Raw genomic sequence first — 18,863 nt, forward strand, 5'->3', positions numbered from 1 at the left:
CTAGTATTCAGTTAGTCATGATGAGAATGCATGCCAGGTTTGGTACAGATTCACCATCAGTTGAGTTCACAATGCTCTCCGGATGCGAGTTAACAATAACTCTTAGCATCCCATACCTTTTCTCTCCAAACTCTTATCAGTCCTTAAAGTTGATTACATTGGTTATGTCTGTCAAGTTTGGTCCAGATCAGTCATTGGTGTGGTTCAGAGTGCTCTCTAGATGCAGGGTGAACTACAACTTCCACCATGCTGGCTAAGCCCCCCAAACCCCGCCAGTATGTTCTGTTGATCAGAGTGGGTTGCATGTACCAAGTGTGGCACAGATCTGTCATGGTAGGCTGAGTGTTCTTACATGCAGGGTGAACTATAACTCCCAAAACCCAGTGTCAATCCTCTCAAAACCCCTCTAGTATTTTCTGTTGTTCATGGGGGTTATGTGTGCCAAGTTTGGTCTGTTGTTGGTGGGACTTATGGTGCTCTTTGGAAGTGGGGGCCGTCTTGGAAAACACATATAAACAAATATAGATACATCCATACAAACAAAAGTAACGAACATTGATCTTTATTATATAGTTACGTAGACTAGTTGTTTGAGAAACACAAGTTCACCCCACACTACAATTCTCTCCTGGAAAATGTCTTCGTTTTTCCCCAAGGTTCCCCACTTCTAAAATAAGAAAGCAATTTTCCTCCTTTCAGAAGAAAAGGGATAATGTGATGGTGTCACCAAACTTTTTGTGGCAATACCCAGTATATTATGACAGTCTGGAATTAATTCTGTTGGCATTAATTAAGTCTCCTTGCCCCCCCCCCCCCCCCCCTCCGACATTTGAAGAGTACTGTTAAATATTTCCATATGGATAACACTGTCATGAATGTGGAGTGTTTCTGATGTAGTTTGACTTTTGGTTGTCATTTGAATATGTCTAGATGTCAGATCCTACGAAGTGGGAGCTTTATAGCTGAGCAAAGCTAAAACGTTTTCTCAAATTATTTGCATGTGGAGTCAAGTGACTTGTTTTAGATTAAAGTTCCCTTGAAGTACATTTTACAAAGCTGATGTCAATTGTAAACTGTGACCAAAAACTTTATTAAGGCAAGATGTATGTAAAGTTAAGTCACATCGAATCAACTGTGTGGTCATAAAAATGTAGAAATTCCAGGTGTGCTAATGGTGACCTTTACTGAAATTAAGCTTACTAAATGAAGATACTGTTGAAAGCTTTCAATTAGTTCTCCATGAATTTGGGTATGTGTGTGTCGTTTTTCAGCTACAGTGTCCAGCATCAAAATGCGACTGATGAATCAACCTATATCAGAAAAATAATGTACTAGAGGAAGAAAAAACTTCCTAAAATGATCTCAGGAGCTTGACACACAATCTAATCCAATAGATTTCTTTTAATGCATAGCTCCTTCTATTGTATATTAATTTTTAAATTGCTGACAAAGGGTTTTTTATTTATCGTGTCAGAAGCAAATTGAGAATACAATTATAATTCAGAAAAAAACACAAACAAAGGGAAAAAAATTGGGCATTATGTTAAATTCCCTTTGACCAGAAGGTGGCCACTACAAGTGCCTCTGGTGTCACTGTGAGAAGGTCCTCCATTGTGCATATGGCAGGGCTCAGACTGCATTGTAGTAAGTGGTTTGGGTTTGTTCCTTCTCCACACTCGCATGTGGTGGACTCCACTTAATAGCCCCATCTCTGAAGGTTGGCTCTGCATCTCGTTATGTTGAGCGCCTTCCAAGTCGCCCAGTCTTTTGTGTGCCCAGGAGGGAGCTTCTCATCCAGTATCAGCCACTGATTGAGGTTTCGGTTGTTAGCCTGCCACTTTTGGATTCTGCTTGCTGAGGTGTCCTGCGAGTATCTCTGCAGATCTTAGAAAACTATTTTTTGATTTAAGACATTGACATGCTGGCTGATATCCGAACTGAGGATGTGCTGGATATGTCAATGCCTTGGTCCTTTTTTTACTGGTGGCACCACTCTGATGGCCGAAAGCGAGGAGGAGCTGAGGAGCCGTCTAATCAAGGTGAAAGAAGAAAGCGCAAAAGCCGGGTTGCAGCTAAACATCAAAAAAACCAAGATTATGGCAACAAGAATGATTGACAACTGGGAAATAGAGGGAGAAACCGTGGAGGCCGTGACAGACTTTGTATTTCTAGGTGCAAAGATTACTGCAGATGCAGACTGTAGCCAGGAAATCAGAAGACGCTTACTTCTTGGGAGGACAGCAAGGTCCAGTCTCGATAAAATAGTGAAGAGTAGAGACATCAGACTGGCAACAAAGATCCGCCTAGTCAAAGCCATGGTATTCCCTGTAGTCACCTACGGATGTGAGAGCTGGACCTTAGGGAAGGCTGAGCGAAGGAAGATCGATGCTTTTGAGCTGTGGTGTTGGAGGAAAGTGCTGAGAGTGCCTTGGACTGTGAGAAGATCCAACCAGTCCATCCTCCAGGAAATAAAGCCCGACAGCTCACTGGAGGGAAAGATACTAGAGACAAAGTTGAAGTACTTTGGCCACATCATGAGGAGACAGGAAAGCCTAGAGAAGGCAATTATGCTGGGGAAAGTGGAAGGCAAAAGGAAGAGGGTCCGACCAAGGGCAAGATGGATGGATGGCATCCTTGAAGTGACTGGACTGACCTTGAGGGAGCTGGGGGTGGTAACGGCCGACAGGGAGCTCTGGCGTAGGCTGGTCCATGAGGTCACGAAGAGTCGGAGACGACTGAACGAATGAACAACAACAACAAACTTCCCCACAGATATCAGGGCTGACAAAGGGTAAGATTCTACTATGAGACCCTGTGTAATATAGTGGTTTGAGCATTGGACTATGATACTGGAGAGTCTCAGAGAAAGTCGCACCAGAAATGTGTCGAATTGAAATTATATGGAGGTTGTGGCAAGTTGATTTCGAATTGAAGACTCAACAATAATAAATTATAGTTAGCAGAATCCTTGCAAAGCAATGTTTTTGGTCTTTTAGGAAGTGGGTGAGAAGTTGATTGCCCAAGAATAACTTCTTAAGCGAGTTAGAAAAAATGTTGGAGAGAAATGGAAGAAAAACTTGTCACTTGTTTATACTCTTAGGATTTACTCTTAATAATTATTACTACAACAGAGCTCATTAGCTTATAAGATAACATCTCTTTCATTTCAAAGTTGTTGTTTACATTCCTGTCTTTGTGTCTCCTTCCATGTGACTTCAAGAATTACTTCCTGGTATCTGTCTCTGGGGACTCGTTACTCTGCTGTGTCTTAAAGTTGTTTCAGACTTACGGCAGGCAATATTGTGGGGCGTTCTTGGCAAGATCTGTTCAGAAGAGGTTTGCCGTTGCCTCCCTCTGAGGCTGAGAGCATGTGACTTGCCTAAAGTCACACAAAGGGTTTCTGTGATCAAGTGGGGATTTGAACCCTGGTCTTTAGAATGGTAATCCAACACTCAAATCACTTTTGCTGTGAGCTGCCCTGAGTTCCCTTCAGGGTCAGAAGGGCGGGATATAAATGAGGTAAATAAATAAATAAAACACTATCTCTGACTAAATATCCCAAGCCTTGACGTATTCCTGGCACATAGATCTCTATGTGGCATTTTAATGATTTTTTTTTTTAAATGTCAGACAGGAAAGTGCGTCATAAGATCTTGTATTTTGTGCTTTGTTTTGGTTTTACTGCAACAGATTAATTTGGCAATCTTTTGGAAATAGTACTTGCAAGTCCATTTGTTGTGTGCCTTCAATGTGATCGCAGCTCTCTAGCTGAGATGTGAAGTTTCAATTTCCATTATTCAATAGCATTGAGCCATTACACTTAATATGGTGTCAAAATGCATTAATTCTGCATTGGTGATGCACCCAAAGTTGCCTTCTCTGCAGAAGAGTGGTTGCTGGTCACCAAACTACAGTGTGGCTGATTTTTTTCCAGGGGGGTTTCGGGGGGGGGGGGTGAGTTTCGGGGGGGGGGGGGGTTGAGTCTGAGTGAAAGAGGTTCTACCCTAGCAAACCTTTTGTATCATTACCCCAATACCCCCATGCATATGGGATATATTGAGTATGGTGATCAGATCATGATATGAATAAACGTAACAGTTTAAATAATGCAACAGTAAGGCCTTTTCGCGAACCACCATGAGAATTTCGGGGGGGGGGGGGGCTGAAGCCCCTCAAGCCCCCACCCCCCCCCCCCCCCCCGGCTACATGCCTGCCTGCACCCTTCACTACTCAAGAAATTACACTGTCTAGCCCAGCGTTTCTCAACCTGGGGGTCGGAACCCATGAGGGGGGTCATGAAGGGTTGTCAGAGGGGTCACCTAAGACCATCAGAAAACATGGTATTTTCTATTGGTCATGGGGGTTCTGTGTGGGAACCCAGCAACCACAACTCCTAAATGTCAAGGTCTATTTTCCCCAAACTCCACCAGTGTTTACATTTGGGCATATTGACTATTTGGGCCAAGTTTGGTCTAGATCCACCATTGTTTGTGTCCACAGTGCTCTCTGGGTGTACGTGAACTAAAACTCCAAAACTCAAGGTCAATGCCCACCAAATCCTTCCAGTATTTTCTGTTTGTCATGGGTGCTCTGTGTGCCAAGTCTGGTTCAATTCCAACACAGGTGGAGTTCAGAATGCTCTTTGATTGTAGGTGAACAATAAATCCCAGCAACTAAACTCCCAAATGACAAAATCAATTCCCCTCTCCAACCCCATCACTGGGCGTATTGGGTATTTGTACCAAATTTGGTCCAGTGAATGAAAATACATCCTGCATATCAGATATTCACATTATGATTCATAACAGTAGCAAAATTATAGTTATGAAGTAGCAACGAAAATAATGGTATGGTTGGGGGTCACAACAATATGAGGAACTGTATTATGGGGTTGCAGCATTAGGAAGGTTGAGAACCACTGGTCTAGCCGGTATTGAACCACCTGACATCCGCTGGGAATATCCACCAATAGTGAAAGGACCAAGGCAGTGACATCTCCGGCCCATCCCGTTCAGATATCAGCCAGCACACCAACGACTTAAAACAAGAAATAGTTTTCTAAGATCTACAGAAACACTTGCTGGAACAGCTCAGCAAGCGAGAGTCCAAAAGTGGCAGGCTAAAACCCAGAACCTCAATCTGTGGCTGATACCAAATGAGAGACTCCCTCCTGGGCACACAGAAGACTGGGCGACTTGGAGGGCACTGAACTGACTGCACTCTGGCACGAGATGTAGAGCCAACCTTAAGAAATGGGGCTACAAAGTGGAGTCCAGGACATGCGAGTGTGTAGGAGAGCAAACCACAGACCACCTATTACACTGCAGCCTGAGCCCTGCCACATGCACAATGGAGGACCTCCTTATAGCAACACCAGAGGCACTCCAAATGGCTAGCTACTGGTCGAAGGACATTTAATAAAATGCCAAGTGTTCAAACTTTGTGTTTTTAAAAATACTGTACCCTTGGTTCGCTCCTGATACGATAAATAAATGCCAAACTACAACTCCCAGGACTCGACAGAATTGAGCCATGGCAGTTCAAGTGGCGTCAAGCTGCATGCATTCTGCAGTTTGAATCAAACCCCTCCCTCTCTACCTCTTTCCAGGGTTCTACCTGCTGAGGGCGTGACGTCAGGGCCTTATTATGCTAATACAAGCTGACCTCATGGGTGGGCCAGCCAATGAGGCAGCCGGGCTCTCCCCACCTGCTAGGAAGAGAATACCATCATTCTTGGGATTCTTCTCTGGGCCAGTGCAGCGCAGGGCGGAGGGGCTGGAGGTTCCGACCGGCCGCGTTCCCTGCCTGCTGACTCTGCAAAGGCTCTCGCGCTCTCTGTCTGTGGCGCGCGCATTGTTCGGGGACCGGGCCGGCCGACCAATCAGAAGGCGGCAGGGGGCTCTCCCGGGGCTGAGATCCCGGCGCGCGCTGCCCGGGGAAGGAGCGCGCGAGCGGCATTTGGAGGAGACTTTGCTGCTGTTGCTGCTGCTGCTGGCCGGAGCACGCTGCTCTCCGCCCCGCTCCTGGCCCGGCTTGGCGAGGGAAGGGAAGGGAAGGCAGTGCGCCCAACATATCCACCTACTTATTTCTGGAGTAACAACAGGAGCACGGATTTGGTGCAAACTGGTGAGTGAACAGCGAGCGTTAGCGACTCAAGCATGCATATGCAGAGATCAGGCACGCTTTGTGGTGGTGGAAGAAACGCCTGGCTACTACGGGGAATATGTCTGAACTGATGTAAAGGGGTGTCTCCACACTGTGGAATTAATACAGTTTGACACCACTTGGACTGCTATGGAATCCACAGAGTTGTAGTTTCCCAAGGTTTTGAGCCTTCTCTGCCTCACCAAACTACAATTCCTAGGACTCCATATTACTGAGCTATAGCTGTAAAAGTGGTGTCAAACTGCCGTCATGTTTGCGGTGTAAATGCGCCCCTGGAGTCTGGCAATACCTGATGGGCCAAAGGTTTGCAGGAAGGAAGAGTAAGATTTGATGTGTTCCAACTTGCTCCTCGAGCTGGCCCCTCTCTTTCCATGCCTCCAGTTGTTGTCCTCTCCTGCTGTTCTCTTCTGCATGTGTTTGCTCTAGGCTTCGGTTACTGAATTCGTGCCTCCCCAGTGGCCCATTTTGGAGTCTTCTGGGCCTGCCTGGCTTCTGCTATTTCAGGAGCTGTTCGATTTGTAGCAGTAGTTGTCTTTGCCTCTTTCCTGGGTGCAAAAAGGCTTCATGTTAACAAGACGCATCCAGATGACTCACTCAGTAATACATTTCCAGGCCTTTTAAAAATATGTGATGTCTCCTAGCTTTTATGTTCAGGTTCTTTGAGAATATCAACACTGCAGTGTTGATGAAGATACATTTTGTGGCCACTTGTGATGCAAATTGATTTCAGCTTGTTGTAAGATGTTGGGAAATGTTGCTTAAGGAGAAATGAACACTGGAGTTCAGAATCAGAGAACCAGCTGAAGTTGCAGTGTTTCTCCATGTGCACTCTAGAATGAATGCAGATTGATGCCATTTGAACTGCCATTGCTCAATGCTATGCGATCCTGGGATCTGCAGCATGGTGAGGCACCAGAATCTTTTGGCAGAGAAGGCGAAACTATCTTTACACTCTTATGTTCCACTCTGGGTGCATCTACACTGAAGAATTGATTGATGCAGTTTGACACCACTTTGACTGCCATTGCTCAATGCTATGGAATCTTGGCACAATGCTATGGAATCTTGGGAGATGTAGTTTGAGAGATGGGCCAAAACTAACAAAATGAAGTTCAACAGTGACAAATGCAAGATACTCCACTTAAGCAGAAAAAATGAAATGCAAAGATACAGAACTGGCTCGAGAGCAGCACATGTGAAAAAGATCTTGGAGTCCTCGTGGACAACAAGTTAAACATGAGCCAACAATGTGATGTGGCAGCAAAAAGAGCCAGTGGGATTTTGGCCTGCATCAATAGGAGCATAGTGTCTAGATCTAGGGAAGTCATGCTACCCCTCTATTCTGCCTTGGTTAGACTACACCTGGAATATTGTGTCCAATTCTGGGCACCACAATTGAAGAGAGATATTGACAAGCTGGAATGTGTCCAGAGGAGGGCAACTAAAATGATCAAAGTTTGGAGAACAAGCCCTATGAGGAGCGGCTTAAAGAGCTGGGCATGTTTTTCTTTTATTATTATTATTATTTTAAATTTCCGACACAGGTAGAATAACATCACAATCCATCACCATTATTAAATATTGAAATACATAATGAATACATATCACATATTATTTTCATAGTGATCTTATCAAACCCACCTTTACCTCACCCTTGTGTCAAACAGTTTTACATCCCTAATCTCCTCCCCCCACCCTCACCCTCTGGGAACAGTACTTATCTTAATTCAAATATTAATTTAATAAAACAATCGTGAAAAGAGAATGGTTCAGCTCTTTATATCTTTCTTTTCCTTCGACTTTTTCTATCAGTCTTTCCCATTTCTGAACCCAGGTCTTTTTAAATCGGCATGCTGTGCCTGCTGGGCATGTTTAGCCTGCAGAAGAGAAGGCTGAGAGGAGACATGATAGCCATGCATAAATATGTGAGAGGAAGTCATAGGGAGGAGGGAGCAAGCTTGTTTTCTGCTTCCCTGGAGTCTAGGACGTGGAACAGTGGCTTCAAACTACAAGAGAGGAGATACCATCTGAACATAAGAAAGTACTTCTTGACTGTGAGAACTGTTTAGCAGTGGAACTCTCTGCCCTGGAGTGTGGTGGAGGCTCCTTCTTTGGAAGCTTTTAAACAGAGGCTAGATTTTCCTGCTTCTTGGCAGGGGGTTGGACTGGATGGCCCATGAGGTCTCTTCCAACTCTATGAGTCTATGATTCTACGGTCTTGAGCGTTCTCAGCCAAAGCGCGCTAGTGCCTCACCAAGCTACAACTCCCAAAAGGAAAGGGCCTGAGGCTGTTAGGAATTGTGGGAGTTGAAGTCCAAAACACCTGGAGGGTAAAAGTTTGTTTATGCCTGGTGTAGAAGCACCCATACTGGAACGCAACACTGTAAAAATTCCACAGTTGTTGAAAAATAACACTTGCCTCGTGCTCACTGTTCTAGGATTTCTACTATCTTCCCTTCCAGATTTTTTTACAGTCTGCTGGTTGGGGAATGTGTGGCTTCCCCTGCTGTCTAATACTTCCTCCTTGTGTTTTCCCACATAAAGTTATCTCCGCAGTCTCCTCCAACAGGGTGCATTGGCAACAGGGTGGAATGCTGTGTCCTGAGGAAAGAAAACTAAACGAACCGGCCAGGTTTTGGAACTGAATCAGTGCAAGATTGGTTCGGGACAGTTAGTAGTTGCAGTTAGTTTGTAGGTACAATTAAGGTTTCTAAGAGTGGGAGAGCCTGAGAGGTATGTAGCCCACTCTCTGAATTAGGGACACATCTTGTTCAAATTATCATTTCTGGGGGGAAAAATGAGCCTGCTTGAAAACCTTCAGTCCTCGTTTACTAATCAAACTACTATTCCCAGGATTCCATATCATTTAGCTACTACAGTTAAACTTGTGTCAAACCTCATTGATTTTACAATGTAGAAGCAGCCATGTTTTAAAAACTTAATGATCTTTTACCATTTTGATCTGAACACAACATTTTCATACTGTTTGTTTGTTGATGGTTGTGTAGAACCTAAAAGGCTGGTGCCGTGTAGCAAGTCATTTTTCACATCCAAACCTCTTTAACATATTCATTGATACCCAAGGAGTCCCTGGTGGTGCAATAGGTTAAACCCTTGTGCCAGCAGGACTGCTGATAGAAAGGTTGGCAGTTCCAATCCGTGGAGCGGGATGAGCTTCCACCTGTTAGCTCCAGTTTCCCATGCGGGTCCATGAGTGAAGCCTCCCACAGGATGGTAAAACATTTGGACGTCCTGTGGGCAACATCCTTGCAGACGGCCAATTCTCTCACACCAGAAACGACTTGCAGTTTCTCAAGTCGCTCCTGACACACACAAAAATTGATATGCAAATCATGCATAAAGCTAAGGGTGCTTCTATTCTGCAGAATTAATGTAATTTGACACCACTTTAACTGCATTGGCTCAGTGCTATGGGATCCTGGGAGTTATAGCTTGGTGGGGCACAAGCACTTTTGGACTTCAACTCCTTGGCAGAAAAGGCTAAAGACCTGGAGCCATGGCAGTTCAAGTGGTATCAGACTGAATTAATTCTAAGGTGTAGATGCACTCTCAGAACTGAATTACACTTGATTTGCATTTGAGGGGAGAAGTATTACGTTGGTCCAACTCACAGTATTTGACGAATTATTTGGAAACCCCCCCCCCCCCCCGGGTTAGTTTTATTATGTGTCCTCAAGTCAACTTTAACTGATGGATGCTCTGTCATGGTTTCTTGGACAGATGCATTCAGAGGACCTTTGATGTCTTCTAAATCCAGTGGATCCATTGGCTGAGCTGGGAGTTGAACTTCAGTCTCCTGTTATTTGTTAATTAATATTGTTACATTGATATCTTGTAGTTCCTCCATGGAATGGATGTTTCTCTCCTTGGTAATTCTGCATGACAGCTCTCTGAAGCTCCATCAACACTTCCATATAAAATCCTCATCTGCTTGGACTGGATTATATGGCAGTGTAGACTCAAATAATTCAGTTTAAAGCAGTTAATGTGGACAATCTGCTTTGGTTAATTTAGATTATATGCCAGTGTAGAAGGGGCCAGTGTAGAAGGGGACCTGTCTAAACCCACTCAGGATTAGCTGCTGAGTCTCATTGCAGAGTGGTGGATGTGAAGTTAAGTCTGCACAGTCCTATATGTTAAAAAAACCTCTAAAATTACAACAGCAAAACAGCAGAGAGGAAACAACCAGGCACATCTTAACACCTCTCAACAAAAGATTTTCCCAGGCTCAGCCAGGCCTTCAAATGCTAATGAAGGTGGTCAATTGAAACATTCACACCTAGCTCCAGCAGAGAAGAGCTCTTTGCCCCACCCCAGCCATTCCACAGATATATAAATCCATTGCCCTAATTCCAACAGACCTCACTACCTCTGAGGATGGTTGCCATAGATGCAGGCGAAACGTAAGGAGAAATGCCTCTAGAACATGGCCCTATAGCCCGAAAAAAACCCACAAGAACCTAGTGATTCCAGCCATGAAAGCCTTCGACAATACAGTCCTATATGTATTTGAAATTGGGTGGGACTTGGGTGTTCAGATGTTGTTGGACTACAACTTCTAGCATGCTTCTTAGGAATAATGCAGTCTAGTGGTATCTGGAAGGCTGAGTGTTTCCTACTATCTATACCCCATGGGTCTCATAGAAAACAAATGGATGCCATGTCTTCTGAATAACAATGACTATTTGGGAAGCCTACTTAATTAAATAGTGCCAGATCCTTGGGCCTCTCTTGGGCCCATTTAAATTAGAAACATACCATGTTTGCATCAGGCAGTGGAATATTCCTGGAGCAATCCTTTAAATCAAGTTATTATCTTTAGTTTATTTGTAATTTGCTAAGAGTATTTTTCAAACTGACAGGACAGAGAGAAGGGGAAAGGCTTTTGTTTGAACTGTATTAAGTCTTTGGTCCTCTAGGTGTTTGGGTTTCAGCTCCAAGAAGACAGCCAGCTTGGCCAAATTTCAGGAATTCTGGGAGCTGCAGCTCAAAACACCTGGGGCACAAAAAGCTGGGGCCCACCATTTAAGTTGTTTATAAAAAAAACTGATAACACATTTCTCTGATACTCCAAACACATGGAGATATAATCAGGATAAACAGAAGTGGTGATCATCCTTGATCTCCAACTTTTGATTGGCTCTGCTCCACAGAGCAAGAATGCCTCTGAGAACTCAGAGTTCCTGATCGTGTGAACAGAACCTATGATGTTGCAATTTGTACCCATCAGTGTTGGAGCCCATGGGGCTAAACCAACGTGTGGAGGCTGGATCCGGGATCATGTACACATGGGCAGAAACAGCAGGAATACAAGTCTTTGTGCTCTCCCTTGGAGTTGCTGTAGAGCGTGAGTCAGTCAGGTACTCATTCACCTCTGCAGACTCACCGACTGCCGGGACTGAAGATCAGAATGTAAGCAGCAGAGTTTGTAAGACCATGAATGTGAGAGGAAGAGTGGTTTTGAATAGATTATTCCAAACAAGTTGAACCAGTGTGGCGTAGTGATTAGCATGCTGCCTGAAATCACAAAACGATAAAACTCACAGCATGACCTTGGGCAAGTCTACAGCCTCAGCCATACCTACCTCACAGTATTATTGTAAGAATAACATTGGAAAGAGAACTGCTGTATGTGTGTTGCCTTGAGCTTGTTAGATGAAAACAAAAAGAATGTAAATGTCACAATTCTTTTAAAATAAGTGAAAATGGAGCTGTGTTAGAACAGGAGAATTTATTTGGAGTTGATATGCTTGGTGCTATGTTTCACATCCTTCTTTCTTTAGTTGTGTTATTGACCTTTGTCTTTGTCAAAATATTTAGAGTGGGAATTTTTCAGACCCTGACAGTCCTGGGAATGTATATGTAGTCCCCGAGTTACAAACATCTGACATAATAAACGACTCATAGTTAAGAACGGGGTGAGACAACAGGAAATGAGATAAATCAACCTCTCGGAAGGCAAATTCACTCCTGAAAAGAGTTCTCAAGCGAAAAAGATGTCTCAGTTGAAGCTTTTTCACCAATCCTTGTTTCAACCACAAGGCAAAATTTTCAAAATCCAATTGTCACAGGAACCGAAAGTGAGGGGCAATCTCTTGAACAGGGGTAGAGTCAGCAAAAGAAACATTATAAAGGTGTTAGCCCTTCCCTATGCTATCCAAAACTTTAAAAAAATGGGCTAGAGTTACATTTTAAAAAGATGTCCCTGTTCTGACGTATATATAGATTCAGCTTAAGAACAAACCTACAGAACCTATTTTGTTTGTAACACGGGGACTGCGTATTTCAGATGCCTATGCACCAGGATCAAAAATTGTATGGATTGTATTATGTCTTCTTTGTTTGAGTTGCTTTTATAATTTTTATTGAGCCTGTTTATGATTTGTTATATGTTATCCTCAGCATTGAATGTTTGCCACTGTGTTTTACTTCGTTGTGAGCTGCCCTGAGTCCCTCTGGGGAGATAGGGCAGGTTATAAATAAAGCATTAATTATTATTATTATTATTATTATTATTATTATTTTATTTTTGTACACCGCCTCCATCTCCCTGAATGGGACTTGGGGCGGCTTACACATGACAAAAAGTGCCTGAAACAATGCATAAAATAAACACACAGTACAACACAAAAAGTAAAAACTCATAGCATATAAAACAACAATTTAAAACTCAGAACAGTGCCCAATAACCTATAGTGACATGGCCAAACTGAAAACAAGACAAGGGAATGGTATAGTGCAAATTGTAGTTAAGGAACAAGGGCATGGGATATTATTAGACATTTGAGTGTTCTTATTTGTATGTTGTATAGCAGTAACAATTCAGTTGCTTACGAAACAGCAAATGTAGGGTTTCCTTGATCTTCTAATCAGTTCACGGTTCCTTGATCCTTCTAATCAGTTTGTAGTAATGAAAACAGTTATTAAGTGGACAAAGTCATCTGAACGTTGAAGCCTCCTCAGCTGTTTTAGACAAGTATTTTGAAGGGGACAGCACTGCAATTTGGATACTAAGACCTAGTCATTAGTTTTCCTGGAAAGTCATTCCAAGCAGTATGCAAGGTATAATGGGCCAGTGGTTCAGCTCCTGTCTGGAAGGAATGTCAGATTTGACCCACGTGGTCTAGTAATTACCACCCTCTGCTCTAAACCTGTCCCTTTTTCTGAGATGTTAAAGAACAACTCTCATTCTTACTAACAGTAAGATTGGGGTGTAACTGTATTTAATGCATGCCAAAGGGTTAAGTCATCCAAATAAAATGCACACAAAACAATCCTTTCAACTTAGCTGGACAGTCAGCCCTCAGGGTTAAGTACGCAGGACCCCTGTTAATGTGGGAAAAACCCAAATTTTAAAAATGCTACTGTTTTCCCTGAGAGAACATGGCACTAGGAATCTCTAGGTCCTCCAACACAACATTATGATCCAGCACAATTATGTGATCAATGTTTGCCAGACGTTTACTGTAGAATCGCACTGAAGGACCTAGAGCAGTGGTTCCCAACCTTTGGGCCTCCAAGTGTTTTTGATTTCAGCTCCCACAGTCCCTGACACCTCGTAAACTGGCTGGGATTTCTGACCTAGAGATTCCTAAAGATGACATTTTAATAAAATTAGCAAATAATCAACCTGTAAAAGTTAGATAAAGGTAAGGCTTTTCCCCTGGCATTAAGTCCAGTCATGTCCGACTCTGGGGGTTGATGCCCATCTCAGTTTCTAAGCCAAAGAGCTGATGTTGTCCGTAGACACTCCAGATCATGTGGCCGGCATGACTTTATGGATCACCGTTACCTTCCTGCCGGAGCAGTACCTATTGATCTACTCACATTTGTATGTTTTCGAACTGCTAGAGTGGCAGAAGCTGGGGCTAACAGCAGGAGCTCAGCCTGCTCCCCAGATTCTAACCTGTGAACTTTTGATCTGCAAGTTCAGCAGCGCAGTGGTTTAACCTACTGTGCCACCAGGGGCTCCTGTAAAAGTTAGACCTACAAATTTGGAGGGTTGACTGAATTATGGTCCTTCCACACTGCCATATAACCCAGAATATCAAGGCGGATAATCCAGAATATCTGCTTTGAACTGGTTTATCTGAGTCCACACTGCCATATAATTCAGTTCAATGTGGATTTTATACAGCTGTGTGGAAGGGGCCTTACTTTCTCAGTAGCTAAACTGTAAAAGTCAGAATATAATTGATAGGTGAAATAAATGTCTGTACTTTGTTTTCACCCAGTTTCATTTGGTCAAATCTTATGTAAAGATTTGTTATAACAAACGATGGATGAGTGGTTCAAATGCAACATTTCTCTTGTTATTTTGTTAAAGTGATTTTTGAAGGTAACAAAACATTTTTCTTTTATTCAGGATCCTGTTAGGAATGGAGACTCCATTGGATGTTTTGTCAAGAGCAGCATCCTTAGTCCATGCTGATGATGAAAAACGTAAGTCTGACATTGAACTTGCATCGTTGTTCTCAGCCCTCGGTAAAGTGTACACTGTGCATGCCTCACATTGTTGTTGGCTTTTACAGTTCATGTATTTAAAATACATAAATGAAAGTATGTGCTTGTTATGAATTGAATGTAAATGTGAATGAATAAAAATGGGCTATTTGGTTTCTAAATCCACATTGGGGTTGCCTTTCGACCTGGATGTATGAGGAAGTGTGAGAGAAACATTCCAGCAGTGAAAGAAAAAAACCCAAAACATTAGATAATAGAACAAAGATCCTTCTTCTAGTTGTATTTCAGAGATGTATAATGGGAAAGTTATACAGTCTGGATTAAGGTACTGCATCAGTCTTTGTTATATATTGTACATAGGTTATTACTTGCTCTTCCTGAAATTGGTTAGGACTGGTGCTTGTGCTATCTTTGCAAATATTTGTCATTGTAGAGCTGATCTAAAGCAACCAGGTGTTTTGGTTCAGTTCAAACTGATGGGCAGCTAATTTATTATTCAATGAGTTATGTCTTGGAATCTTCCTTTTTCGTCTGTTAGCTGTATCACCACAGGTGTTTATATATGTATATGTATAGGTGTGTATATGCATATGTATGCAGATACTGATTTCCCTAGACCCTCTGGAATTATTTCCTATTGGTGTTCCTTGCATTTTGCTGTGTCTATATATATATATATATATATATATATATATGTGTGTGTGTGTGTGTGTGTGTTTTACATGGAGAATACACAGAATTAATGTGACAAATAGTGCATAGCTAGCAGTGGGGCTGTGGTGGTGCAGCAAGTTAAACTGCTGAGCTGCTGAACTTGCTGACCGAAAGGTTGCTGGTTTGAATCCGGGGAGTGGGGTGAGCTCCCACTGTTAGCCCCAGCTTCTGCCAACCTAGCAGTTTGAAAACATGCAAATGTGAGTAGATCGATAGGTTTTGCTTCAGTGGGAAGGTAACAGCGCTCCAAGCAGTCACTCCGGCCACATGACCTTGGAGGTGTTTACGGACAAGGCCGGCTCATCGGCTTAGAAATGGAGATGAGCACCAACCCCCAGAGTCGGACATGACTAGATTTAATGTCAAGAGGAAGCCTTTACCTTTACTAGCAGTGTTGCACCTTTTTCTTTCTTTTCATTTATGTGTGTGTGTCTTTTTCCTAGTTAGGTAGCCTATATTTAAAGCTTGAAATATACATACAGAGAACTATCACTTTTCTTTGGTTCATGGAAAGATCTTAACTTACTAGTTTGGATGTTTCATTATTAATCCATATTCTTGTTACTCTTCACCCAGAGACACAAAGATCTTGTGTGTATGTATATGTATTGATGTTTATGTACATATTTACTCTTTTAGAAATAGTTAAGATTGTTTTAGAAATAGGGAATGGCTTTAATTATGCCTGTATGTGTAGTGATGCCCCCTGTAAACACTTACTGGCTCACTCGTGTATATTCAATTTATTTAATTTCGTATTCCATTAATTCCCCACTCGAATCTTTTGTACTGCTGTAGCTGTAGCTATATTCCCAGGGTAAGAGCCTAAAAGAAGAGAAGAGGCCCTCTTTGCCTGTCTTACTGAAAAATCACATGCAGACTTTTCATACGATATGAAACAATTGTAGAATTCCTGTAGAAAAGAAACACGGTCCCATCAGGGGAAAAAAGTATAGAACTGCAACATCTGGTTGATAGATGCTGAACAGTTGCTGCAGCCTGCTGGCAGGGAGCACATAAACTATCTTAATATAGTGACTGTTTTCGGAAGAACTCATACAGATGTATTAAAAAACAATAACATTAAGTTCTTTTTCTTGAGAAAGAATAGTGTAGGAGAAACGTATGAGCTAACATTCTGAATTCTTTGTGCTAAAGTGTATACAAAATAAATATCTAGACCACTGGGTTTTCCCCCTGAAGACATTTCGCTTTGTAACAAAGCTTATGTAAAATTCAAATTCATATTTCCTTGTTATATTACAAAAATTGTTTGGGTGGTAAAGAGTTAAGAGCAAAATCATCTATCACCCAAACAGATTGGATTTTTATGCATCTCTTTCAAATTTGAGACACGAACAGTAAGATTGAAGTTTGCATCTGTGAAGTCTAAAATAAGTTTTCTCATTTGATGTGGTTGCCCAACACAAAACATATACCATCCTATTTTACATCAGTAACAGAAACATTAACAACCAATTCAAAACATAAATCGGATGAAAATGAAAGGTAGACATACTTATTTATGAACTGAAGCGCTAATGATTGTTATACGGATGTTTAATGATTTATGTTACAATTGTTTTTAATTGCCCTTTACTTGTCTCGTGATGTTTTGTATTGATGTTGTTCACCGCTTTGAGTCGCCTGAGGGCTGGGAAAAGCGGTATATAAATAAAGTAAATAAATAAATAAATAAAATGCCAGATTGTTAGATTGGATGGAAATGTTTGGTTTCTGAACATCTAACTTTAAAATCATTTGAACCTTTTATGAATATCTTTCAAAACAGATGTGAACGATGTTTAGCCAACTCTCTTTCTTTATAGAGATGTGTACCCAGTGATTATGTTAATGAGCACCAAGCTACATTATGATGCTTTTTTTTTTTTAAAGCTGGGCACCAAAACAGACAATTGCTCCATTTTCCAGTCTATTTAACAACTTGAAAAATGTAACTGTCCCTGTAATATGTCTCACAGCCAAATAAGGCCATACTTTCAACTTACTCTTGGTTTTTGGTAAAAGGCTAACACTTGAATAAAACTCTGGGCTGTTCAAGAATTTCACTTAGCCTTCTGGGCGGCAGCTTTAGCTTTCAAGTTTATTGTCAGTGACCATTGTCCCAGTGCTTTCAGCGTTGCTTTCTAGTGGCATACTTTCTTAATGAGGACTATACCAAATAAGCACAGTAACAATAATCCATATAGGGTCAAGAGATATGTCATTTCATTGTAATCACATAGCATTATATTTCCAAAGACCACCTCTTCACATGGGGCATTTCCCCCCGTTTTGCTGCTTTGCTTTGCGGCAAAGATGGGGCCTGCCGTGGACCATCACACTGCACATGGCAGGCCTTGCCCACTTACCTCTCAAAGTTGGGGGCGGGCGGGGGGAGCACCAAAAGACGCTTCCTCCATGACTACAGAGGAAAATGTAGCTTGGGCAGCTCCAACTGAGCTACCCGTACATTCCTCCCCTTTTCCATGTGTGATGGAGGAAAGGACCGTGGGTCAATGTGCATTGCCACCCTTTCTGCCATCTGATGGGGGGAGGGAAAGGGTGCCAAAGCACCCTCTCCCGTCCCCTCCATGTGATAAGGGGAGGACAGAGGGCATGAGGGGCTCTGTGAGCCACCCTGCACACCTCTTTTACTCGTGATTGCTGATGCAATGTGCAGTGGCACAGCCTGAAAGGGCTGTGTGAAGAGGTCTAGAATCGCACACTATCCATTTTTGGGATCAAGCCTTGAAACATGTGGGTTGTGCGCCCTTCTTCCGTTCTTCATAGAACTTTTTATGTGATGCAGGATGGGTGCTTGGTAGACTTCTGTGTACATATGTTCTAGATAATGCTATCAAAATGTTTGCTAGTTAGTAGATTTTACTGCTGGATGAAAAGGTGAGGGTTATTACAAGGAAAATACTGCCGACTTTCTTAAGTCAGGATAGGTTTCAGAATTGTGGAATATGTTTCTAGTTTGACTCCTTCTGTTGTCATTCCTCTAAGGTCCTGTCCCATTCCCCGTCGTTAAAAATATGAATCTACTGGGAGAGATAATTAAAGCATATTAAAGCCCTGTGTCCTCAATATGATGACTGCCATCCTGGTTTCTCTATGTCATCTGACTCTGATGAGGCTATGCAGGTGTTAAGTTAATAAATAAATTTTGTAATCCGTTGGACGAGGGCCAGTAGACCAAATTGAATCCTGAAAATTAGATGTCCTGTGGAGAAAGAGTTCTTACTTCTGGGAAATTATGTCTGCAGCATGTGCTAGAATCATTGTTGCTTGTTCATTCAACATTATCATTTAAGAGCCAGGTGACTTCAGTAGTTCAGGATATCTTCTTTGGTCGACCTCAACTGGTTCTCTAACTGTTGCTGTTCTGTATTAGGGATAACTTGCTCACACTGTCCATATTGCCATGATTGATAGATCTCATCATTCTGATTTGTATGTGTGGCTGTGAAACAGGACAGTTAAGGCCGGCAGAA

The 18,863-nt window shown here is 42.4% G+C and overlaps 1 protein-coding gene across 1 annotated transcript in view; it reads left to right on the plus strand.

The window, feature by feature from the left end:
- Positions 1–5,756: 5,756 nt before the first annotated feature.
- VGLL4 (vestigial like family member 4) overlaps positions 5,757–18,863 on the plus strand; it is a 131,480-nt gene continuing 118,373 nt past the window's right edge. The window contains exons 1-2 of the mRNA XM_060765940.2: positions 5,757–6,126; positions 14,552–14,628. Coding sequence (XP_060621923.2) covers positions 14,565–14,628 — 64 coding nt within the window. The 5' untranslated portion in view covers positions 5,757–6,126; positions 14,552–14,564. The remainder of the gene's footprint in view (positions 6,127–14,551; positions 14,629–18,863) is intronic.

This window comes from Anolis sagrei, chromosome 2, assembly GCF_037176765.1.
Source record: "Anolis sagrei isolate rAnoSag1 chromosome 2, rAnoSag1.mat, whole genome shotgun sequence".
Lineage (NCBI taxonomy): Eukaryota > Metazoa > Chordata > Lepidosauria > Squamata > Dactyloidae > Anolis > Anolis sagrei.